Raw genomic sequence first — 25813 nt, 5'->3', positions numbered from 1 at the left:
CTGTTATTTTGTGTGTGAGTTGGATTGAGGGAGAGAGAGGGTAAATGGCCATGCGATGTACTATGAATAAGTCTCTGTCGGGTGGAAACCTCCAAAACTGTTAAAATTCAAAAATATCAAAAGTAGCAGATCTACAAGCTCAAAACGCACCCCATTTCAAGCTTGTGAATATGATGACCAAGTAGGCCGTTAACTTACAAAAACACACACACACACACACACACACACACACACACACACACACAAAAAGCTTAAAATACGGAGATAAGAGGTCCCTGCCCGACAGTGACGAATACCTCCGTGGTGTGAAAAAAAAAGAGTGTAATGCTTTTTTTGTTTTTATGACCAAAATAAAACGGAACTGAACTGAACAGTGTTACTGTAGAACGGGCAGGGGCTACGCTGGGGACGGAAACGGACCCGTACGCAGCTGGGTGGCTGCACCGTCGATTCGTCCGTCCTGCGGGGAGTTCCGTATTTACTGTTTTTTCTTTCCTCTGTCTGAAGGTGAGGCGAAGGGCACAACCTGCGCACCACAGCCGGGTTGCATTGATTATAGTGGCAGCGTACAGTTGCGGAGCCAATTCTGTCCCCAGTGTAGCCCGGCCCCTAAGAATACCTCAGCGGTGTGACAGTGTGTACTGTTTGTAGGGTCACATCAATGTCACTGTGACTGTTGTCCTCGTCAGGTGCTGTCCCCGGAGCAGCAGATTCTGGCCGCCGCCAACAACTATAACTTTGACCACCCCGACGCCTTTGACTTTGGCCTGCTGAACCACACACTGCGCAAGCTCAAACTGGGCAAGAGTGTGAAAATACCCGTGTACGACTTTACCACGCACGGGAGACAGAAGGAGTGGGTAAGGACGGACGCACACACACACACACACACACACACGGCGTGACACGTGCACATTCACAACGAAACTGCATTATGCGCTGTACTATGATGAGCTGAACTTGAGAGGAACAATGATGTGAGAGACCTTTAATCTCCATCTGTGGAGGATAAGCACACGAACCCTAGTGTTCATGTTCAGTCATAAAATAATAGCCAAAATTAAATGGTAAATTGTTGTGCATTACATTCACCCAAACGTGCATACACACACGCACGCACGCACGCACGCACGCACGCACGCACGCACGCACGCACACACACAGGAGAGGAAAGAACATGCAAGACACCAACCTGCTCTTCAGGAACAGTTAGCTGGATCACTAACTGTTCCAGAAGAGCAGTGGGCTTGCTCAAGGACACTTCGACAGTAATAGCCCGGAATCGAACCGGGAACCATTAAGTCATTAAGTCATTAGGCAAATTGTTGTACATTCAAGGGTCAGCCATAGATAGACCTTTAATGGCCCCCCTCTGGGCCTTGAGGTCAGTTTGTCAGTTTTGGCGGCAGGCCTGGGTTTCATTTACCACCATTATGTAACGGCACTGTCAAATACAGAGTGCTAATGTCACTCTGAGAGAGTGCACACATTACACCCTGGTTCCATTTATAGACTCAGAGTTACATCAACACTGAGGATTTTACTGTGTGCAGATAAGTGGGCCATGTTGCTCTTTTTGTCCACATTGTGATCTCTGTTGTGTTTACAAATATTACATTTGGTTTGTATATTGTATTGCTTGTTGTTCTTTGTGCATTGTATAAAAAAAAGACTATATACTAAATCAAGCAGACTAGTTAACAACTCTAGTTGTTGTTTTGTATAAATACCAAAAATATCTACAAGCTCGTAAGCTTGTAGATCAGCTATATTCTATTTCACTCTATCTAACGGTGGGGCTCCACTGCAGCCATCAGCGTTGCGTGAGCGTTGCGTCTCTGTCACCGTCGGGGAAGGTTCCCTTTTTAATCATGAAGGATGCTCCACTGCTGTTGTTACTATCAGGATGTAACTATCCTGTTACTGTATGTCCATTCATATGCTTAGGTCTAAGTGTAAAGCATGTACTGTACTGATAGCTCAGGATTATGTAAAATGAAATTATGTAAAAGCAAAGGATTAACAGATACAACACATTATATGTCCCCCCCTGCAGAAAACAGTGTACGGAGCCAGCGTTATCATCTTTGAGGGCATCATGGCATTCGCAGATAAAGAGCTGCTGCAGGTATGATTGTACTGTCAGATATCGAGCTGTGTGTGTGTGTGTGTGTGTGGGGGGGGGGGGGGGGGGGGGTTGGATCTACAAGCTCACAACGCGCCGCCGCATTGTGAGAGTTGTAGATCTGCTATTTTCACTGCTGTTGGTCCTGGCGGGCAAACGTCTAATTTCTGTTTTAGGTCACGGGCTAAAATGTTCATATTTTGTCTCGTGTTGTTCTCAGCGGTTGGACATGAAGATCTTCGTGGAGGCGGACTCAGACATCCGCCTGGTGCGGCGGCTGAGGAGAGACACCCTGGAGCGCGGCCGCGACATCGAGGGCGTCATCAAGCAGTACAATAAGTACGTGAAGCCGGCCTTCGAGCAGTACATCGAACCCACCATGCGCCTCGCCGACATCGTGGTGCCCAGAGGTGAGTGTGCTCACGTCCATGCTTCTCCACACAGTATTATATTTATGTTACATAATGATTGTCACAATTTAACCCATTTTGACCTGAGATCAGATTCTAAAAATGTCTTCTACATCCTGACAGTTTTCTGAAAAAGCTATGTTTCTATGTCAGTCGTTCAAAAATAGCAGACCTACAAGCTCGTAGCGCGCCACTCAGTGGCGCGCTATGAGCTTGTAGATCTGCTATTTTTCAATAGCTAAAGCATAACATAATGCTAACACCAAAAGGGGTTCCCGTTCAGAATGGTAACATAAAAAAAAAAAAAAGTGTTTCTCCATGTTTCTATTTTGTGGGGAAAGAATTGGCCAAACTCGGACCTACGTACTTTCTAGTTATAGCACATACAGTACATTACACTAAAAGCCATCAGCATATACATCTCCCATAATCTAAGACTCCTCCCATGATGCAATAAATACTTGAAGCACTATGGCGCTGCATATGTCCCTCACATACCACATATTCTTTGTACATGCTATCCATTCCATTCCACATTCCCAATTGCTACTAATATGTTTTAAAGAGGTGCATAGGGAGAAGAGACTGGAGCAGCACGGACCTTTTATTAGGTGCTAAAGCATACAGAAAGAACGACTAACGTTTCGACCTTGCAGTCTTCATCAGAGTCATGATTTAAAGAGGGTTAGAGTGGAACTTGTAACCGTATTTGTTAATTTTCTTATCTTATCTTACCTTTTCGTTTCATTACAAGCCAGTATTTCTCTTAGTATCATTTATATATTAGCGGTATGTTGTCATTGTGTCAGGTGGAGGCAACATGGTGGCCATCGACCTGATCGTTCAGCATGTCCACAGCCAGCTGGAGGAGGTGAGCATGAGTTATTGTCTGCTTTGCTTTCCTTTCACATATTGTACTCGTACTGTAATACATACTGTACATACACACACGAATACCATCGCCCCTTTACCAACTCGCCCCGGGCGTACAGCTGGCAGAACTGCGCGGCCTGGTATTCCTAAAGTAACCTAAGTAAATGATGCTTAAATGTTTAAACATTACCTTATTCCTAACCTTAACCCCAGTAAAACTATGCCTAACCTAAACTTATTTCTAACCTTATTCTCAGTAAAACAAAATAAAGAATATAAGAACCATCGGGCCGAGTGGTCAGCGGAAAAATCGAGGGGCGAGATGGTTTAGGGGCGACCGTACCTGATACCGCACACACGTACGCACGCACGCGCACACACACACGCACGCACGCACGCGCACGCACACACACACACAGGACTCAACCTCAGTGCCTGACTCAAAGTAGAGATACTCCGGGTCAAATATTAGGCCACTAATATACTTTCTTTTTTGAGTCTGTTAGTCTGGGTTTGTGACTCAGGAGGTCCTACTGTACATCACACAGCAAGGAAGTAGCTTTAACACCATGGCGTTCACACAAGATCCACTGGAGCCCTCTAGTGGATAGAACAGCAAATGGCACATTCTGGAGTCATAAAAGTACATGAGCCATGTGCCTGTCACAATTATTACATCATCACCTAATTGCAATTATCTGAGATCATCACAATTTTCTTTTTTTGCATAATCATTGAAAAATGAGCTCACAACGCAAGAAGAAAAAAGTACGATATTTGCCTCTGAGATGTAGTGGAGTAGAAGTAAAAGTATTGATAATTGGAAGGTAAAAAAAATAAAAAATACTTCAGAATTGTATTTAAGTACAGTACTTGAGTAAATGTACTTTGTTTCTTTCCACCATTGGTTTCCAGACAGGTTTAGCCTCTACAATGACTAGATGTCACCATATGACTAGATGACTAGACCATATCACTAGATGTCACCATACTGTATGCTTTGACAGGCAAGGATAAGATTGTCTCCACAATTCCATGTTGTATTGATGTGGTACCATTAGGAGAGATAACAGGCAAACTTTGATCAAAAAAACTATTATTTGACATTCTCTAATTGTGTAAGAGTTGCAAGAGTTCTTGCAGTTTAAGTAATGCAGATGTTTAACAAAAATGTAACTCTTGAGAGTGCAAAAGATCTGATTGCACACTGGGCCTTTCCAGTAAGAATAAACAGATACTGTACATTGACTACAGTAACTCTTAACTGAAACAGAGTGTGTTGTATTTTAGTGACATGCACTAATGATCATCTCTAAGCCACACTTTTTATTATTTTATTCTTAACCAATGGTGTTCCATTTGTGTCACGCCATAACACACACACACACACACACACACACACACACACACACACACACACACACACACACACACACACACACACACACACACACACACACACACACACACACACAGACCTGTCACAATTATTAGGTATTTTACATAGAAGTGTACATAATCGCCTGATATCAAGTTGTTTCCATTGATCTTTATAAAAATAGCCGGATGAAATGAACATATATGTTTAATTTCTATTGATATTTCCACACTGTTGTCCGTGCTACTTTAACTTTAGCCACTTTCAACCCGGAACTCCTATTTTGGGCATTTAGGGAATTTTGATCAACCGTTAACTAAAATGTCATGATCGTGACAGACCTGCGCGCGCACACACACACACACACACACACACACACACTGCTCACGACTTGCTCTCTCTCCTCTCTCCCTCCCCATCATGCCTCCGTTGCTCACAGCGTGAGCTGAGCGTCAGGTAGAGTAGACCTCTCTCTCTCTCTCTCTCTCTCTCATCTCTTATTATCCACACCATCTGCCAAACCCTAACATAACGGGAGAGGAAGTGGGCCGCAAAACCAACGTCTGCCCTCCTCCACTGATCCAACCCGCCGGCTGCCTGAAAGCATCTCTGAGAGTGTCCTCTCTCTGTGACTAATATCTAATATATATATCTATCCATGTACCGAAGGGCAGTGATTTTCCCAACTTGTATGCATTCGTACCTAAGATGCAGTTTGATATGCATCATCATGGCAACAGAGCCGTGTACAACTGGAAGCAAATTGACACTTTATTTGTAAACGTAGTCCCTATCATTCATTTAGCCTGGGACTCCATGAAACCCAGTCAACGATCCCTGTGGCGTCCCTGGAACCCCACGTTGAGAACTGCTGCTGTAGGGCATGGTAGCTAATATATATATATATATATATAAATACACTGATTGTATATTATTCTTGCACACAAAAGAGTTCTCTACATGAGTCTGTTTTACATCACACAGTCGAGATCAAAGGCCTCGATTGAAAGATTCAACGGTTTGATCTGAAAGCTGAGACAAAGCGTTGTACGACATGACCATGATGCGGTGCAGCCGGCAGTTTGTTGTAGAGAAGGTGTTGTTTTTATTTCCCCTCTCGCTCTCTCTCTCTCTCTCTCTCTGCCTCTTCATGAAGGTATAACTCATACCCCCTGCCTCCCTCCCCCCCCTCCCTCCCTTCCTCCCTCCCTCCCTCCCTCCCTTCCTCCCTCCCTTCCTCCCCGCTTTTGCCTTCTGTGTCTAAAAATAAAGCAGTGAGGCAAGTCACTGACCCCTCCTCTCAGCCCGCCAGCCCTACCTACAGTAGCAATCCCCCCAAAAGAGTTGAGAGACAGATGCCATACATACAGTACATACATACAGTAAATACACACACACACATGCACACGAGTCAAAAGCACAAAGAGGGTGTGAAATAAGCTCACGTTCACACAGCGTGTGATTGTCGTTTGTCAAAGATCTGAAGCCACAGAGAAACTTTCCAATACTACAAAAGCGCTGCGTTTTTCCATTGAGCGAGAGAGCAAGAGAGAGAGAGAGAGCGAGGGAGGAAGTGAGTTTGCCGTCTTGTCTTTAGACACAGGATGTATTGGGGCCCGTAAGTCGAAACTCCTCCAAACCTCCAACCTGCTGTTCGTTCTACTGTTTTCTGACGAGCCATGACAAAGTGACAGCCCACAGATTGGCCTGTGTACATCCCACGCATTACAACACACACACACTCACACACACACACACACACACACACACACACACACACACACACACACACGTTGCACGACGCCAGTCAGCGGTAGGATCAGGGGGTTTGCATGGTGGGTGCACTGGGTGTCGATTTGATCCAAGATCATTGCTCATGCTTATGCTTACAATAGTGTGTAGACACATTACCTTGCAAATTCAGTAAATAAGCATTAATTTACTGCATTAGAATTTAGCCTATGTGTAGCATACAATCAGCATTGATGTGATGTGTAGTGATCCTTATAATCAGTGTATAAACGGAAGACAATTATTCTAGTTTAATGATAAGCCCTAGTCTCAACCTGGCATCCCTACATGTTGTAATTTTGGAGGAAAAAAATGTTTAAAATAATTAGCAACAATTACAAGCCCATAACATGTTGCGTTGCGAACTTGCGATGCATTGTGAGCTCGTAGATTGTTATATTGTGTGTGGGATGACACTGACAAGTCATCGCTGTCACGTTGGTCGCCGTGGCTACGACCCTCCACCTCTTCATCCACCTGATGTGTCTCTGCTCTCGTTTATTTTCATTCCTCTTAAATGTTGTTTTTCTTTGTCTTTTTCCTTGTCCTCTCTGTCCCTGTGGTTGTGGTTGTTGTTGTTGTTGTTGTTGTTGTTGTTGTTGTGGTCCCTCCCCCATAGAGGAAACTTCGCTGGGATATGTGAGCAGACTTGCTATGATTTCTCTTTTCTTTTCTTTGCATCTTAACGTTGTGGGACATCCTCGGTGTGGGACACGCTGGCGATATCGGGGCCTCGTCCGCGTGTCGCCAGCGAGAAAAACTATGGGCCTGATGGATGTGACCTCTGCGCCGGTGCGAGGCGACCTCCGTACGAAGCACTGGCGCACAAGTCACATCTAGCAGGACCCGATGTCCAATTCTAACCTCCTCTTGTGTGAAACTTTGTGGATGATTTGCAACTGGTACAAACCAGAATTGTGGGAAAACGACCCGTCCTGTAGATGAACCGTTCTAAAACGGTGTGCCAAGGTATGCCAGGATTTATATACAGAAAGTTAGTTGTGAATTATGAATGAATTATAATTGTTTATTTACTACATCAATATCTTGTGCACAATCCTTTCCCAATAAAGAGACACATTTGATACCATAAAAAAAATAATCCAACAACAATTGCCGATCTACAGCCTAGTTTCAGCTATTTTCGGTATGAATACAAGTGTGTCTTGAGATTTTTGTGCCACAACACTTTAATGCTAGTGAAGTTTAGTCTCAGATTGCATGTGGTCGTTGCACATCATGCATATCATCTATCTACAGATGCAGGAGAGATGCAGCAGTGCATCTCTCACGTCTGCAGAGGTAGTGCGTAGTTACTAGTTAGTAACTGCGTGGTCGTTTCCCACAAGCATGGTTTGGCTTCACTCGTCTGTTGTTTAATTCCACCAAATTGCTGCTGAGCAAAGACACCCCTGTGTGTGCTGTGACCTTTTCTGTTCTCTCTGCATCCCTCGCAAGCAATCATCTTAACCTGATCCACCTAGCTTCAACGATGCAATAGACAACAAAGACAAATTATCAGTTTTTCTGTTTTCTGCATGCGTCTGTGTGTACTGTGTGTGTGTGTGTGTGTTGTGTGTGTACACACTTTGCCTTTGTGTTCCAGTGCACACAGCAGTGTTTAGCTGTTTGTTAATTGTGTGTGTGGTTGTCATGGTTACAGGGCAGCGCTGGCCTCGGCGCATCAGGCCCAGCCCCTCCCCCAGACACTCAGCGTGCTGGAGAGCACGCCGCAGGTCCGCGGCATGCACACCATCATCAGGTAGGGGGCGCTAATGATGAAGTGATGATAACATAACAGCGGTGAATAATAGATCGATGAAATAAACTAAATTAAAGGTGTAGTGAAACGGAAATGGTGGGCATTTTATTTTGAACTGGATTACCAGCCAAGGTGCCTGGACCACTGAGCCATGGCCCAGGCCCAGCTGTGTTGGAGGACAATGAAGCAATGGGAATCAAACTGGTGAGCTTCATTTTTATTGGCTTTCATTGATGTGGGCCTCGACACGTTATCACGCAACACGTTTTGGCATCCAGTGTTGGGTAAGCCCATATGATGACCACGGATATGGTCTAAAAGTGTGAAAACATTTTCATTTCACTACACCTTTAACGCTACAGGTACTTTGCAATGGTCCAGTGTGTGAGCAAATGTTCAGAGAACTCAGAGAACATAAGGACTCAAAATAGGCCAGAGACCGTAACTCAAATCTCAAAGTATGAGAGAATACAATGCAGTGGAATGTCCTGTCATGTACTGAGCACACTCTATTTTAGCCCTCTTCTGTAGTCGGTAGGCCTATTGATAACAACACATGGTAACAACACATGGCACTACATTTATATCGCAGGAAAAATAGGAATTCCCGCAAAGCTACACAGTAAGTACTGCTACTCAGCTGTTCTGATGACAGACAGCTGCCTGGAGCTCCACTAATGGACACAAGAAGACGAACACACAGCAAACACAAATACACTTATTTCAGTTTTCATGCGCCAACTTTCACAGCCAGGATTTTCAAAAACACGTATGAATGTGCAAATTTACACTGTGCGACGTTGGTGTGACGTACATTTTGTATCTCTCTCCTCTTCAGGAACAAGGAGACCAGTCGTGACGAGTTCATCTTCTACTCCAAGAGGTTGATGCGCCTGTTGATCGAGCGCGCGCTGTCCTTTCTGCCCTCACAGGTACCACACACACACACACACACACACACACACACACACACACACACACACACACACACACACACACACACACACACACGGGTTAGCTCACAACAAGTCAGCTAACCCTCACTTGTTGTGGACAATGGACATATGAGTTTTCCACCTGATAGAGACGATATACCACTATATACCAAACCTTTTAATTTCAAGGACGGCCATAGAGCAGCGTTTTCCAGCAAAGTCCATGGACTTTAATGAATGTTTAGAGCACTTATGACGTAAATCGTTTGCCAGCCAAGTCTTATGGCACTAAATAATAAATAATAATAATAATACAATTTTATTTGTATAGCACCTTTCATGACATGAAATGCAGCTCAAAGTGCTTTACAGAACAATGGAGAATAAAAGAAAAGCAAGGCAACGACATTAAAAAACAAGCAGTAATGCAGTACAGTGAGGACATGAAAAATGTTTCTATGTCAGTGGTGCTCAACCTTTTTCATGTCAAGGACCCCCAGAATTATCTCTATTGGGCCACGGCCCCACATCTAAAACATTTTAGTTCCAGGGACCTCCCAGAAGCAAATATTTTAGTTAAAAATGTTCAATCTGAAATATATATTCAATGATTTGCGCCACATCTTAACGATTTTTGAGCTTGTAGATCTGCTATTTTTCAATAGCTAAAGTATAACATAATGCAACAGGGGTTCCCGCCCAAAATGGGTTAAGTAGAATGTCAAATCAGACTACAGACTATGGGGACAGCGAGGTGACGGACAAGGATAATATGAAGGGCTTGATACGACTCGGTGAGCATTGCGAAATGGAGATAAAGCATTGAAAGATTATGGCCAGTGGAAAGAAAATCAAAAGTGAGAGTAAAAGAGAAAGAACGTTGACAGTAAAGCAAACATGGAAACTTCTTCCACCACAGCGGAAAGTTCTCACACCTTTTTAAAGATAGCAGCATAGAGGAATGTACGCAAAACACACAAACTGGAGAGCACACACACACTATGAAAGAAGCACAACATTCTCAGGGTCTTCTGGCTCACATTTTGTATTGCAAAGGTATAATTATTGTCCTTCCACACAAACCTCTGCACAACAATGTGTCCTTCTGTGGATAGTGTCTCAGCCTAAGCCAGACTATCTTCAAATACCCTGTGTTCAGGTTTTTTTTCTTTTTTTTAAGATATATTTACATTATATTTTTGAATTTCCATTTCTGCCAGGCAGCTTGCTAGCTAGATTTAGAGTATTATGGTTTATAGCAGGAGTTATTTACTACTATCTACTATCTACTAATTTTCAGAGCATCCAAAGTACAAAGTGTTAGGCGGAAGCATTTGAAAATGGTGCGATCCAACTAAGGGTGCAAAATAATATAAAATTGATTTTAGATTTTGATAAAATATTAGATTTTCCAAAATACCACAAAATACTACAAACTCACAACATGCCACAGCTTGTAGATCGGCAATTGTGTTTATTTATTCTTTCCCCCCTGAACTTCTTGATTATTCAATTTTATCAATTTTATCAAAATACTGAAAAAGCAACGAATAGAATAATTAATAACATAATCAATAGTTCTGTGTTGGACAGACTATCGTTGCATTCACACCACATGCTGAAGAAGAAGAAAGAAGAAAAGCTTTCTGGTAAATCAAGTTTACCCAGGGACACTGGACTAAGCATCAGATACTTGTTTACAGCCAGGCCCTGATCATGGAGCATTTCATGGTAGTGGTTCAATGCCTTGTCCAAGGGCACTTCAACGGTGGTAATTTTAACGTGTCGGACCGCTGATTCGAACTGGCGACCTTCCGGTATCAAGACCGCTCCGCAATCCGCTCGGCCAACGCTGCCTGCTAATGATTCTTTCTTTTTTTTCCCCCTTGTGCCTTTTATCACGGCACAGATCCACGTGGTCAAGACACCCCAGGGAGAGGATTACGAAGGCAGGACTTTCCACGGGAAGAGGGTGAGTGAACTCCATTTACTCCCTGGCATTTCCCCCAAGCCTTTCTCTCCTCTTCTAAAGAGGATTCCATTCCAGACAGACTTCAAACAGATGCAATTAGCCTCTGCCATCTCTCTCTCTCTCTCTCTCTCTCTCTCTCCACGTAGATTACGGGCGTGTCCATCCTGCGTGCGGGGGAGACCATGGAACCCGCCCTAAGGGCGGTGTGCAAAGACGTCCGCATCGGAAAGATCCTCATCCAGACCAACCAGGACACCGGAGAACCAGAGGTGGGAGGAACACTTATGGCACTTTTCCGGGTGCAGTACTTAGTTTAGACAGTTTTTGGTTTAGACTAGTCATTGGTTAGCCCATTCTGACCTGAGATCAGATTCATACGAGGTTTCCGCCAGACACACACTGGTCTGACGGACCCATTCTGACCTGAGATCAGATTCAAAAAAATTCAGTCGCTCTTCGATTTTTCAAAAATAGCAGACCTACAAGCTCGTATCGCGCCACTCGGTGGCGCGATACAAGCTTGTAGATCTGCTATTTTTAAATAGCTAAAGCATAACATGATGCTGACACCAAAATGGGTGCCCGGTCAGAATGGGTTAGACCAGTCATTAGTCCTACAACTACAACCTATCTCAAACCCTCACCCTAAACCTAACCTCCCACGGGGCAGCACACCTAAACCTAACCTTAACCCATGTCTAACCAATGACTAGTCTAAACTAAGTATGCACCCGTCCCCCACTTTTTCCACTACAAGAACTAAGCGAACCATACTCTACTCTACTCTGTGCCATGTCACATATTTCACAGGTTCCGGATGCGTTTCCATGTCCACTACGCTGCCCTACAAAGCCAACGTGCAGTAATTACTGGGGAGAAAAAAGTGGACGATATTGGGTTTAAAAGCCAAATGAGATATTACACTACCGGTAATTGGAAATATGGTGTCTCCAAAAACGTTGTTACTGCACTTTGGCTTTATAGGGCAGCGGCTGGGGTTCAGGTGCGTTTCTAGTCCTGCTCAAGAGGTAGAGTAATAACCCTGAGTTGTGGGAACCTATCGGAGGCGCTATTGGTCAAGATGAGGTGACAACACTGTGAACAGATGCTAGAATACCGCCATTTTAGACCACTTCATAGCCCATTTCACACAACAACAAAAAAATAAAACAGTAAAAACCAAACACAACCCCCAAGTATCTACCCTTGGGCAGCCTCTGTCAATATAGGGTTGAAGTGATGCGAGTAATCTTTGGTGTTTTCTCATGGTGGTTGTTTGTGTTTTCTCATGGTGGTTAGCTTCACTACCTGCGTTTGCCCAAAGACATCGGAGAGGACCATGTTGTTCTGATGGACTGCACGGTGTCTACTGGAGCTGCTGCTATGATGGCTGTTCGGGTCCTACTGGTACGTGTGCTGTGTTTGCTCCTCCTATTTTCTGTTGTTTGTTCGGCCATGAAGCAATTACAAAACTACTGCAGCAAGGCTGAAACCTCCTATCTCCATATTCTAACTTTTTATTTCTCCATTAATAAACACCTTACTTGACCCCACTACAGCGTCACACAAAAGCACCAAAAGTAGCAGTTCCACAAGTTCACAACACTTAACTAAGCTATTTGGGCTTATTAGTTATTTTAAGATTAAAGGGTATTTTAAGTGGTCAAACTAGCAACAATACCGGTTCAAACTTTCAGACAATCCTAATGATCTCGGATATTTCATAAAGGCAAAGGTTAAAGCCTCAATCTGCAATTTCTTCGACTGGTATGGCTACCAAAACACAAACGTCATTTTATTGTGTTAATGTGTGAAAGGCTCCTTTCACTCGGTTTCATAAATTGCAGATTAGGATTTGGCCTATTTTCAATTGTGAGATTATATTGTGCGTCAGTGATGCTTTTCCGCTTTGTTCCTGACCGCATCACTGGCATGCCAATAATCACGGTCAAGCTACTCTTGACTGTAATATTGAGATTATACAACAGTTACCATCAAAATAAAAAATTATTCATATTGTGGTGGGGCATTTTGCTCTCAAAATAACAGCCTTTCTGCGAGTGTTATCTGAGTCTCTGTTATGCTGGAAATACATGGGGTCTGACAGAGACAGACTCCCTGTTTACGCAACCAGTCCAGCTCAATCTCATTGTAATTAAGATATTCAATGTAGATTCTATTTTTTTATGCCATATTTAGCTACTACGTCTGCAAACTATAGGTCTTTAATCTACTTCTATCCTAGATGACTTTCTATGCATTTGATGTATTAACTTGTGTTGTTCTTGCTGTAAGTGGCTCTGAATTAAGAGCATCTGCTAAATGCTGTAATTGTAATTTGCAAACTTCCCATGCAAACCACTAGGCTTTGCACGGCTGATTTTTATATATTTTGATTAGTTTCATTTGAGAAAGGCTCGGTGTGCCGTCATGCTTATTTGAGCATGGGTGGAGAGCCTATTTAAAACCAATCAGATGGCTTGGTCGGAACTAGCTGTTGTATTTGCTTTAATCAGGAGAGTGTCTTCTCCTCAGGACCACGACGTGCAGGAGGATAAGATCTTGCTGGTGTCTCTGCTCATGGCAGAGATGGGCGTCCACTCTGTGGCCTACGCCTTCCCCCAGGTCCAGATCCTCACCACGGCCGTGGACAAGAAGGTCAACGACCTTTTCCACATCATCCCTGGGATAGGTCAGTAAACACCGTTAACCCATTCTGACCTGAGATCAGATTCTAAAAATGTCTTCTACATCCTGACAGTTTTCTGAAAAAGCTATGTTTCTATGTCAGTCGTTCTTCTATTTTTCAAAAATAGCAGACCTACAAGCTCGTAGCGCGCCACTCGGTGGCGCGCTATGAGCTTGTAGATCTGCTATTTTTCAATAGCTAAAGCATAACATAATGCTAACACCAAAAGGGGTTCCCGCCCAGAATGGGTTTTAACAGCAAAGTTTGCAAAAGCATAACCACTTCATTGAATTCACACCAGTGGCGTCGATTGCTAATCCGCAGCGCTACATGCAGATAACTTGGGCATGTCTGAGGTTATGAGTGACTGTCTGTGTCTGTGTGCCTGTACAGTACACCGTGTCTCAATGTGTGTCTGCTATCGAGGTGAAGAAACGGATTGCATGGGAAGTAGTATATTTTTGAAAACCAAGATTTCAACTCGCAGCTGTAGATGTGAAATGACTCATTGTTGAGCAAGTGCATGAAACTACTTCAGAATCAGAAACAAATTTATTGTCACATCATCACAGGCTTACAGGTGTGAAAAAAGGTTTTTTTGTGCAAGGCGAGCAGGTTAAAGCTTCGCACCTGGTTGTCCGTATGCAGGAACAATATTACCAAAACAATCCTATTTTTACATTTTACGTGTGTGGGAGCTCCTTTCACACAAATCACATAATAAAAGTAAATTATTTTTAAAGATTATACTTGCGGCCAGTGAGGCTTGTTCTTCTCTTTTTGGGGGGGGGGGGGGAATATTATTTATTTTTCTATATTGCACTGATTTTAATTCTTTGACTTTTTTGTCTAATTTTATCATGTTCGGAATAAGGTTTTTCATTCCAAAAAAAATATAGGACTTTGTGTTTGGCAAAACTTCAAACAAACATGTCTAGTCTCCGTGCTGTTGCTAACGGTGTCTGCTGCTAAAACAAGCTTTTATTTCTTACGGTAGGAAACTTTGGGGATCGATACTTCGGAACAGACGCACCCCCGGACTGGAGCGATGAAGAGATGGACGAGCCCAGTTACTGAGGAAGCGTTTGATTGTGGACAAACTTTATTTGAACAATGCAGGAGCGTCACGGCCTTTTTGAGGACAACATGAATATTGTATTCTCCTCTGCTGGCCTGCAACATGCACCTTCGGTTGTTGGATGCCTTCGCCTTAACCCGAGTACAGCAGCGAGAATCTGGGGATAGTATCAAAGACGTTATAAATACCATATATATTGTATACATGTTTTTAATATATTTTAATATATTATTTGTATTCGATGTTTGGTTTGGACAGTTGTAAATTTAAAATTTTGAATATTTTTATATGTACTGTATAGAATGTTGGATGAGTCAAGTTGTCTCATATCTTGCTGTTTTTTGTGACAATCTGTACGTTTTTAGATTGTGAGAGGATATTTTGTTGTGAAGGAATGTAGCGACTGTAGCGAATGACAGTGAATGTTAGTGACAATGACAGTTCAAAAACTACTTCATCGATTATGGAATATAATCAAACATATTGAAAATAGAACTACAATCCCACATCGTGATGCGTGGATTTTGTAGATCAGCTATTTCTGCTATTTTGGGCGACACCGTATATTATATATGTAAAGTATAAAATAGGGCTTAATTGTTTTTTAAAGATTTTTTTGGGGCTTGTATGCCTTTATTGATAGTGAACAGTAGACAGACAGGAAAGGGCAGAGAGATGGGGAGTGACACGTGGTAAAGGCCATGGTCATACTGCTGTCCATTGTCGCGGCAACACTAGCGATTCAACCTATTGCACAAACTGTGCTAATTTGTACAGAACGGCATCCACATTCGTTGAGTTTGTTTTTACCTTTCACACAAAGAAAGGAGTCATGCAAATAGACACAAGCAATCAAAGACAAGTAGCTCGCTTTCCTTATGAGAGAGACTCTTTGAAGGACCACTTCATCGGAAACGTGCGTAGGTGTAAGGTTTCTTTCTTTCTTTCTTGAGCCTTGCTACTTCTTTTCTCTAAATCTTTCTGATCCGTTCTTAATGTGTCTAAGTATAGAGCGACTGTGTTGTATGTTTATGAAACATGTCATTCACCAATATACCCTTAATAATAATGAATGGTCCTGATCTGACAGTCGTACATTATTGCTGTCAGGCAGAAACCTTTTCTTTTCTTATTGTAAATGAATGCCCTACTTTATCACACAAAGGTAGCAGCTCTGCGAGCTTGTAGATCAGATACTTTTGCTGTTTTTTTATTTGAATCCTGAAAAGTAACAGTTTTGTGAGGTTTCTACCCGACAGAAACTATACATGTCTCAGTTTGTCAAGAAAGACATTGAGTTGAAGAGACATACGTACTGTACAAATATACAGTACGTTTTAAGACATTTTGAAGCATTTTATTTTTTAATTGCTAAAATAGCGGATCTGCTCAACTCACAACTTGTGAGCTGAGCCTGTTACACATAGATGTTTGTTCATTACTGTCTAGTCTAAAGAGTTCCAAACAAGCTGCAACCATCGCAATTTTGCAGTGACTTCCTCCCCCGTTGTTCAGGCGCTCTTAGGACAGCCTGGCTTTTCACTCTGAATGGTCAATGTGTGCTCTGAGCGTTCCCAGGGCACAATGCTCTCATGTTTTAAATTAAGTTCTTGGATTCCATAGAAGTCGGCAATGTCTTCTTTGTGAGACAATCCATGTGCTCTGATTCTCTAAATGTTCGAACAGCGAGCGAACCTCAGAGCGCTCTGAAATTACGATGGACCACAGAGCACCCTGGGGCGCACTCCTGCACTCTCAGAGTGTATTCCCTAAATGAAGTCAATAATGGACACTCATTTGCATTTCAGAAACGAGTCCCAGACTATTAGTGCCTGATCTTATTATTACCAAGCTTTAGCCTGATTGGTATTATTTTTTCTCTTAATGTAATGTCTTTGACATCATCAGTGTTGCACACATGTTTTATACTTTTTACATGATTTAAAAAAATAAGAATAAGAATTGATGTTATGTTGGTTGAACTGATTATGTGAAGTGTACAGTAGCTTTGCCTATAGTATACGATAAAGCTGTACATGATGTTCTTCCGAATGTGAACATACAGTATTCATATTCACCCTAGTTCCATATAGTACATTGACATCATAATGAACTGAACATTTAAAATATGTTCAATTGACCTACAGTAATAATCTCTGTTGCAGTGTTAATTTTGTAGTATGATTAACGCTATCTTCCATGTGTTTACTGTTGAAAATGTCATCATTCACTTACATATCGTTTTGAATTGTAAATCTCTACCACCCAACCTCAGCTGTGTCTGTGTGCTGTGTTTAACTCTCCTCCTGCTGCATGTATTTATGTTTTGTTGTTTTTATTTTATTTTTTATTAAAACAAAAAGTACAATACAACTATTAAGTCACAGTCAGTGTTTTCTTGCATCATTAATTTTGTCTTAAACAATAATGTAATCTTTACTGATTTTGTGAGAGAACATGCTAATTCACAGAGACGCTGTAACCTCTCAGACGACCCCAGTGAATCAGACCATTAAAACCTAATTTATACTTTGTACCACACCACTAAGTATAATTTAGGTGTTTGGTAAGTGGTTCTCAAACACTTTCCTGTCAAGGACCCCCAAATGCATCTGTATTTGGCCTCCGTCACCCATTTTAAAACATGTTGTGACAGGGTCACCCCTGTAGGAGTAGGTTGTGGGAATTCACATTATCATGTGTCTTCCGCAGTATTTGAAAAATAGTATTTGAAAAATATTGAAAATGTTTGGAAGATTTTTGAATAATTTTGATTTTTTTCATTCAAATCTTCTCTTCCTGGGAGTCCAGTCCATGGCACAAAACCTTTTGAGATGGGGGTACGCGGCCAAATATATTTAGAAATATCAATTTGGGGGTATTTTTTGGCATGAAAAGGTTTCACAACTAGGCCTATAAGGCCTTATAATGCTACCATTGTGAACAGGCAGAGGATATTGTGGTTGTCATTCACATACATGCTTGACATATACCCAGGACCCTTGGACAACTTCAGTCTATTTTACCCCTTTTCACACAAAACTCAGCATAATGGTTCATGTCAACCCACAGGCATACTTCAAAACCACACAGCCCATGGCATGAACCAATTCAAAACCACACAGGCTATATGAGGCCATGGCATGAACCAATTTGAGGGTATGCGCATGCTTAAAGTGAATGGCACATCGATTGGCAAAGCAACATGCAAAGTGAGTTTAACATTGTTTGTTGTTATATTATTTTAGTTTTTTTATTAATGTTCGAAAAAAGTTATAACTCAAACTCATTAATTCATCCATTCATTTATTCAGTCTATTTCTAAAGCACAGCTGAGTTGCTAATATTTAAGGAGATTTTTAAGGAGATGCATAAAAACAAAACAAATTTTGAATATTAATACAATACACATGTAAAAATCTAATAACCTAATGTCTAACTTCGCGGGCATGCGTCACGTGATCAGCGTTGACGTTGTCATCATGGTCATGGTCATCAGAGTTCGATGATAGCCAAGCCACTCTGGGTTAAGTGCTTGACACTGTGTGTGTGGTGTGTGTGCGTGCGTGTGTGTGTGTGTGTGTGTGTGTGTGTGTGTGTGAGACGCAACTTGGCCTGTTGTAGCGCCACCATGAGGCTGATTTGAAAACTGTCAAGTGGCATTTCTTCCTCAGCCTATAGTGGGAATAGGCATACACGGCCGTGGATATGCACGGCTTGGGAAGCCGTGGATATGCACGGCTTGGGATATCCGTGGATATGCTCCTGAGGAGGAGGATTCTACCTGCGTACCTTGCGTCAAGGACACTCTGCCCACCTGGAGGCAGCAGAGAGCAAGAAGGCTTTTCCTCCTCTGCTCGACCGCTCTTGAAAGAGGACGACACTTCCGCAGGCACATTGAGGTGTAAACGTAAACACCGGCATGGATATAATCACAATAAATCACATTGGAAGTTAAACAGGACAACATGCGTTCGAACGAAGCACAGCTGCTTTGCAAACTCGTCGGTGATTATCAGGCCTGGACTGACGTTATGTGGGCAATGTGGGCAATGGGCCACCCAAAGAATGGGCAATGTGGGCAATGGGCCACCCAAAGAATGGGCCACCCAAAGAATGAGCCGCCCCATGTTCCCCATACATCGCATCCATGATCCATCATGTAATAAAATACACCAACTGCCATCTAGTGGGGGAATCAGCAGCCCAGGTGTTGATCGAAGCTTCACATCAAAGAGGTTTATGGTAGGTGACCGTAGGTCTTGCTTTTAGTTTTAACTTTGGTAAAATATCCAAAATATATATGTATGAATAATGTATAAAATGTGAAAATAGGCAATCTACAAGTGTACAGTACACTTGTAGATTGCCTATTTTCGCATTATTTCGTCATACGACGAAATATTACCTAAAAGAGTAAAGAGACACTTCTGCCATTCTTTTTAGAGGTGATTTGTTGTGGCGTATACATGCGTTTTTGGGGGGTCTTAACTTCAAAGTCATTAACGACCCTTTCACACCAACAACAGGTGAGGTGACAGCAAAGCTGGGTGTTGCTTCATTGGCAGAAAGAAGAGAAAAACATGAGGTGGGCTGAAACATGTGAGTACTGAGTAGCCTTAACGTGACAGTTAATATGTCAAGAATAGCTCAGTGGTTCTCACATAAGGGGGCCCAGGTCCCCAACCCAACACAAAGACGAGCTGTGAACTTGTTATAATATAATATGTTATACCTATGCTATATATTTTTTTTTTGAAAAATGTTTAAATATAAATATATATATTTTATAACACTTCTGTTCTGGGGGTCCCTAGCACTAAACATTTTCAGATGGGGGTCCGCGGCCAAATAGATAATTTTGGAGGTCCTTGGCACGGAAATGTTTGAGAACTACTGAATACTGAAATCTTGGAATTAAACTGCCTTTGGTTTGCAAGAAAACAGTGTAGGGTTCATTTTAATCAGCTCCGTGATTGGCTGGAAGATGTGTCATTCTGCACTGTGATTGGCTGAGCAATGTGAGCTAACGGGTGCCACATATGAGCCAATATGAGTGGCAGAGGGAGAGAGATGTCATCAGTCATTACGCCCATTCGCCCAAATATGTTTCCTATAATATGCTTATGGAATTATAAAGGGTGACCATTGCACATTTTGTGTTTAGTGTCATATATAAACTTTCAGACACTCGCATAACATGCCTTTTAACTTTAATGTTTTTCTTTGCTTAGTTTTTAGCCTTTTTAACTACCGATAGTTATTCTCTTAATAAAATGTGTGCTCTGTAAAGCAGAGACCATTAAAACCTTAGTACCAATAAAAGCACAATATAAATAGCTTGTATTGTTATTAAAAACATCTATTACATTACAGGTAAATGTTACACGTCTATTACTTTGACATTTATGTCGCTTTTATTTTATCTTTATATCTTACTCTACCTAACATGGCTTGAGTGAAAGAGTTCCTCCTTTTGTTTTGCTGTTTTTTTCCCCAATGATTCCTAGAAACATTTGGTCCCTTGAATGATTGACTTCATCATGTCATCAATTTACCACCAGCGTCAAACTGTGTGTAATTTTGTAACATCATCTATTACGGATTTCCCATGACAATCACCAGACTCTCTTTTAGACTCAATCCACACTCTAAAAGGGGTAATTGGGTCAGTTTACTCTTTATTAAACTCATTTGACCTGGAACCACTTACCTCATTAAATAATCAATGGGAGGGAGGGAGACTTGGGGACACACGTTTCTGTTGATGTTTGATCTGACTCTAAGGCATACTATTATTCAGTTTAAGGTTACACATCGCCTCCACTGGTCCAAAGTAAAACTATCTAAGTTTGTTCCTACCATGGATCCTATATGTGATCGTTGCAATCAAGATCAAGCTACCCTTGCACATGCTTTTTGGTTTTGTCCAAAGCTAAGTACATTTTGGCAATCAATATTTAAAACATTTTCAGATGTATTAGAAGTGCCCATAGAACCCTCTGCCACTATTGCAGTGTTTGGAGTTATTTCCCAAGATCTACGTCTTAGCCGTCTTGTCCGCGGCATAAACGTCTTTTAAATAAATACTTTTAAAAATGTCTATGGGGAAAATGAACGGAGAATCATTTCCTGGGCCCTGGTAGGGGGCGGGACTGCGACGCTCTATAGTAGTATAGTAATACAAACATTTGCGTGCGTGCGTGCGTGTGTGGGCGTGCGCAAGTGCGGCATCCTCATCAGCACTAGGCTACAGTATATAGTGTTTGATGAGGTCACAGCTCTCGTTGCAGTGGCCGACCGTTATAACTCGACTACACACTACTGTACCTGCTCCAGGCTTTACACACTACTGTACCTGCTCCAGGCTTTTCATCCTCGTAGTCTGGTGTGACAAGAAGTAACTGCTGTTTCCACTGTGTTCTCTGTCTCCTCCGCCTTTAGTTTGTCTTCAGAAAGAGACAGAGAGAGAGAGAGAGAGAGAGAGCCAGGTCTAGAATAATAATTTCCATATCTGTCTGGTGTGGTCTGGGGCTCTCATGGGCGCGCGGGAGAGAGAGGAGTCTGGAGGTCTTGTCACGATGTGGGTAAGAGAGAAGAAGAATCGTGTGCTGTCTTGTTGGCTGGAAAGCTCTTATCTCCATATTCTAACTTTTTGTGTTACAGCATATACTGTACTACAGCGTCACAAAAAAAGCATCGAAAGTAGCAGATCAACGACCACAAGCTCAAAACGTGGCGCGAAGGAACGAGCTTGTAGATCTGCTATACTTTGAATCCTTTGAATTTGAATCCTGAAAAGTAACAGTTTTGGGGGGTTTATTATTATTTTAAAATAGAGCTCACAACGTATCGCGTTCAGAGATTGCTATTCTCACTGCTTTTCGCGCAACACTCTTGTATGGCGATGTAGTGTAGTTATTTAAAAAGTTGAAATGTGGAGATGCAAGGTTTCTCCTCGACAGCGATATGGGGATTCTTTTCAACAATAACAGATCTCCATTATTGTAATGGAGAGGGACTGAAGGGGCGGCGGAGGGGGAACAAACAGCTTGACTTTATTTATTGTTATGTGTGTGTGTGTGTGTGTGTGTGTGTGTGTGTGTGTGTGTGTGTGTGTGTGTGTGTGTGTGTGTGTGTGTGTGTGTGTGTGTGTGTGTGTGTGTGTGTGTGTGTGTGTGTGACTGTGACTGTGACTGTGTACAGTATGTGTGTCTGTGGACGCTTCTAAGTGGTGGACTTAGAGCCTGCCAACTCTGTGGCAACATGCAGACACTTGAGACTGAATAATTCAGATGGAGAGGTATTTCTGATTGATGTGGAGAAGGTTTGAATTAGTTTGATGCAGTGGATAAAGTGTCTTGGGTGCGCATATGTGTGTGTGTGTGTGTGTGTGTGTGTGTGTGTGTGTGTGGGAGGGGGGGGGTGGGTTTGTGTGCACACACGTATGCAGTGGTCGACAGTAACTAAGTACATCTACTTGAATACCCTAATACCGTATTTCTTTTTGTGATGCTTATGACTTGACTCACTACATTTGAATGACAAATATTGTACTTTTAACTCTAGCTATATTTCTAGAAAGGAAACCCCTGCCGGGGACCCAGACATATTAATGAAAATAGCCGATGTGCTAGCTCATGTGAGATGTGAGTTTATAATTTTTTAATACTGCAATGTATTTGGTAGGCCTATTAGAAAGAAAATGTACTTTGCTGCTAAAAGACTGAGAAACTTCCACTTAGGCGAGTAAATATTTAACCTGCATTATCTAATCTATAATTTGATTCAAGCACTGGGGTTGAGTGCTTTGTCCAACTGTGTGTGTGTGTGTGTGTGTCTGTGTGTGTGTGTGTGTGTGTGTGTGTTACCTCCATCTACATAAAAGAAACACTACAGACAGAACGGACTGCGCTCATGAAGTCAAAGCCATAGTGATTTAGGTCTTATTATTACAGTGAGAGGCTGTTTGTGCATTAGGTTTCATCAGGTAGGTTTTAATTGCTGTGAGAGGTTTTAATGGGCCAGATGGATAACTGCTGTAAGCGTTTTCTTGCTGATAGATGGTGTATTGCTCATTATATTCACTGTACAGAGACTTCGTATATATTATATATACTATCCCATATATTATATATTATACACTATAGCTCTTAGCACGTGCCGTAGCACCTTCCCTAGCCTCGACAACCATGCAGTCTTACACAAAGGTTAAAATGCTATTTAAATAGCATAGTTAATTTGTTGACCTGGGCATCCTATAGTTTGTATATTTTGAATGTTTATAGTCTACTGTTTTAGACTGATGATATAGGTTATTGGCTATGATCCTAGATCAGGCTACTGAGGCACTACACTGTCTCTATGCATTGTGTTTACCTCGCTTACTGCTTATTGCTAAACTGTACATGTATATACAGTAGAGTAGGCCTATTGTAGACTGGCTGTCATTATACATATAAAATGAGCCGTATACTGTCAACAGTCTGTACATATATATCCATTCATAGGTGATTGATGCCATATTATTATAAGAGCACAAAAGTAGTGAAAATAGATCTACGCATGCTCAGCTGAGCTTGTACATCTGCTATTTTCACTATTTTAGTAGAGAAATAACTAATAAATGGAGTAGCCTAGTGAAGTAGAGAAATAACTAAGATGATATATATATATATATATATATATAAAATGAAAATAAGCAGACTTAATGAAGTCTGACCTAAAGTCATCTGCAAAACAGAAGTGTGACTAATTAGCCTGATGATTGTCAGACCCCGTTGAAGACGAAGACCCAAGAGTGGAAACGCGTTGGTCCTTTCTCTGTTGCCTTGCTTTAGCAATAAATATAATCGTCTCTGTCGGGTGGAAACCTCACATGTCCAAAACTATTACTTTTCAGGATTCAAATTCAATAATAGCAGACCTACAAGCTGTAAATGCGTTGTTTCGCGTCACATTTAGAGCTTGTGGATCTGCTACTTTTGATGCTTTTGTGTGACACTAGTAGTGTGTAGTATGATCAAGTATAGGGTGTTAATTTACTGGAAAAAACTAAAAGTTAGAATATGGAGATAGGTTTCTGCCCGGCAGGGATTAGTGTTTAATCTAAAGAACTATTTACTGTGTACACAGTGATGACAGATGCAGAAGCTGAAACTGATAGATGAATAAAGTAAACTAAAACTAAATCATGAACTACTAATTCATCATCATGAAGCATCATGGATGGATGATGGATCTACAGGAAGTGGAACATGGACACACCATCATCACTCATAACGTAGGTTCTTGAGCAGCTCTTTCCAGGACTGACCAACCTGAGAATGGTGATTTATTTTCAAAGGCTCAATCTCAGGTTCGTCAGCCCATGAAATACTGACTCACTACCATCTGAATATGAAGAGGGGAATATGAAGGGCGCATGGCTAAACCATAATAATGCATGGCAGACCTACAAGCTCATAGCGCGCCACTCAGTGGCGCGCTATGAGCTTGTAGATCTGCTATGTCACTATTATTCCATGAGAAGGGAACCAGTAACCAGTATGGAACCATGAAACCTATTATAGCATACCTATCCTGATTCTAGATCTGCTATTTTCAAAAGATATTTGTGGAGGGGAAAAAAAAGGTAAATTGTAATTTCCTTATCTCTTTTGTACATAGTGTTTGCATTTGATGATTTCATGTATTATTGTGTTAGTTTTGTATGCTGTGTGTTGATGAATGTTAATGAATAAATAGGACCACAATGGAAACAAGTGAACTCTCAGGGTTAGTACGAGGTAGTACCACACTCACAGGGTTGTGTAAGTGTGTAGTACGAGATGTGAGCAAAGCGTTCATTGTTTATGTTCCTTTAATTCGTGTTATGGGAACATGGTGCATGACTATAAAGGGGGAAATAATAATTTCAATGACTAAAATGAGACTGTCTCTGAAATTGGTTTGACATTCATTTGAACAGAAAGAGAGAGAGAGAGTCCTCTTGTGTCATCTATAATTCAGTCTGATTGCTTATTGCCCTGCTGGCCTACAGAGAAATGTTCAGCCGGTCAGACTGCTACATTAGGCAGCCCTGTAAGTACCATTACACTGTTGGTTTATACACAAAGGATGTTATTATTATACAGGCAGTGCTTCGCAATATTGTTCGTGCCTAGAAGAACCCCCAAAATTACCTATATGTATTTGGCTGCCGACCCCCCCATCTGAAAACGTTAAGGTGCCAGCTAGGACCCATAAGAGAAGATTGATCTTTTAATATTGTCCTTTAACCATTTTGGGCGGGAAACCCTTTTGGTGTTTTAAAGCATTATGTCATACTATGAGCTATTGAAAAATAGCAGATCTACAAGCTCATCTACGAGCTTGTAGGTCTGCTATTTTTGAAAAGTGTGAAAATGTGGCGCAAATCTTTGAATGTAATTATATTCTTTCAGAGCCAACATTTTTAACTCAAATCTTTGCTTCTGGGTGGAGGTCCATGATGGAACTACATATTTTCAGATGGGGGTCGGCAGCCAATTACATATAATTTTCGGGGTCCTTGACATGAAATATTGAGAACCACTGACATAGAGGTTTTTATGAAAACTGTCAGGATTTAGAAGACATTTTATAAATGTCGACGTCAGGCCTAAATGGGTTAAAACAGTCATTTGTATTTTGTACTCATTTTCCAGAAAAATAGACAAAGGTCTTAATTGGTTAATCTATGTCACAATTAAATCTACAAGGTAACTTGAAACTAAAGCTTTGAAATAGTAAAACTAAAAAAAAAACTAAAAAAACTCA

The 25813-nt window shown here is 41.6% G+C and overlaps 1 protein-coding gene across 4 annotated transcripts in view; it reads left to right on the top strand.

Moving 5' to 3' along the window:
- The window catches only part of uckl1b (uridine-cytidine kinase 1-like 1b), a 46811-nt gene extending 29437 nt beyond the window's left edge, over positions 1 to 17374 (top strand). For 2 of the 4 annotated variants that reach the window (XM_083769088.1, XM_083769090.1), the window contains exons 4-15: positions 690 to 860; positions 2057 to 2128; positions 2346 to 2535; positions 3345 to 3406; positions 7197 to 7216; positions 8241 to 8339; positions 9178 to 9271; positions 11184 to 11246; positions 11393 to 11515; positions 12546 to 12653; positions 13782 to 13938; positions 14933 to 17374. In XM_083769088.1, the coding sequence (XP_083625214.1) occupies positions 690 to 860; positions 2057 to 2128; positions 2346 to 2535; positions 3345 to 3406; positions 7197 to 7216; positions 8241 to 8339; positions 9178 to 9271; positions 11184 to 11246; positions 11393 to 11515; positions 12546 to 12653; positions 13782 to 13938; positions 14933 to 15012 (1239 nt within the window). In that variant the 3' untranslated portion in view covers positions 15013 to 17374. Of the gene's footprint in view, positions 1 to 689; positions 861 to 2056; positions 2129 to 2345; positions 2536 to 3344; positions 3407 to 5225; positions 5243 to 7196; positions 7217 to 8240; positions 8340 to 9177; positions 9272 to 11183; positions 11247 to 11392; positions 11516 to 12545; positions 12654 to 13781; positions 13939 to 14932 lie in introns of all 4 variants that reach the window. The other 2 variants (XM_083769089.1, XM_083769091.1) reach the window with 1 other exon arrangement.
- Positions 17375 to 25813: the final 8439 nt, after the last annotated feature.

The sequence above is a fragment of the Protomyctophum parallelum genome (assembly GCF_964188405.1).
Source record: "Protomyctophum parallelum genome assembly, chromosome: 7".
Taxonomy (NCBI): domain Eukaryota; kingdom Metazoa; phylum Chordata; class Actinopteri; order Myctophiformes; family Myctophidae; genus Protomyctophum; species Protomyctophum parallelum.
This window is presented reverse-complemented; position numbering and strand designations above follow the sequence as displayed.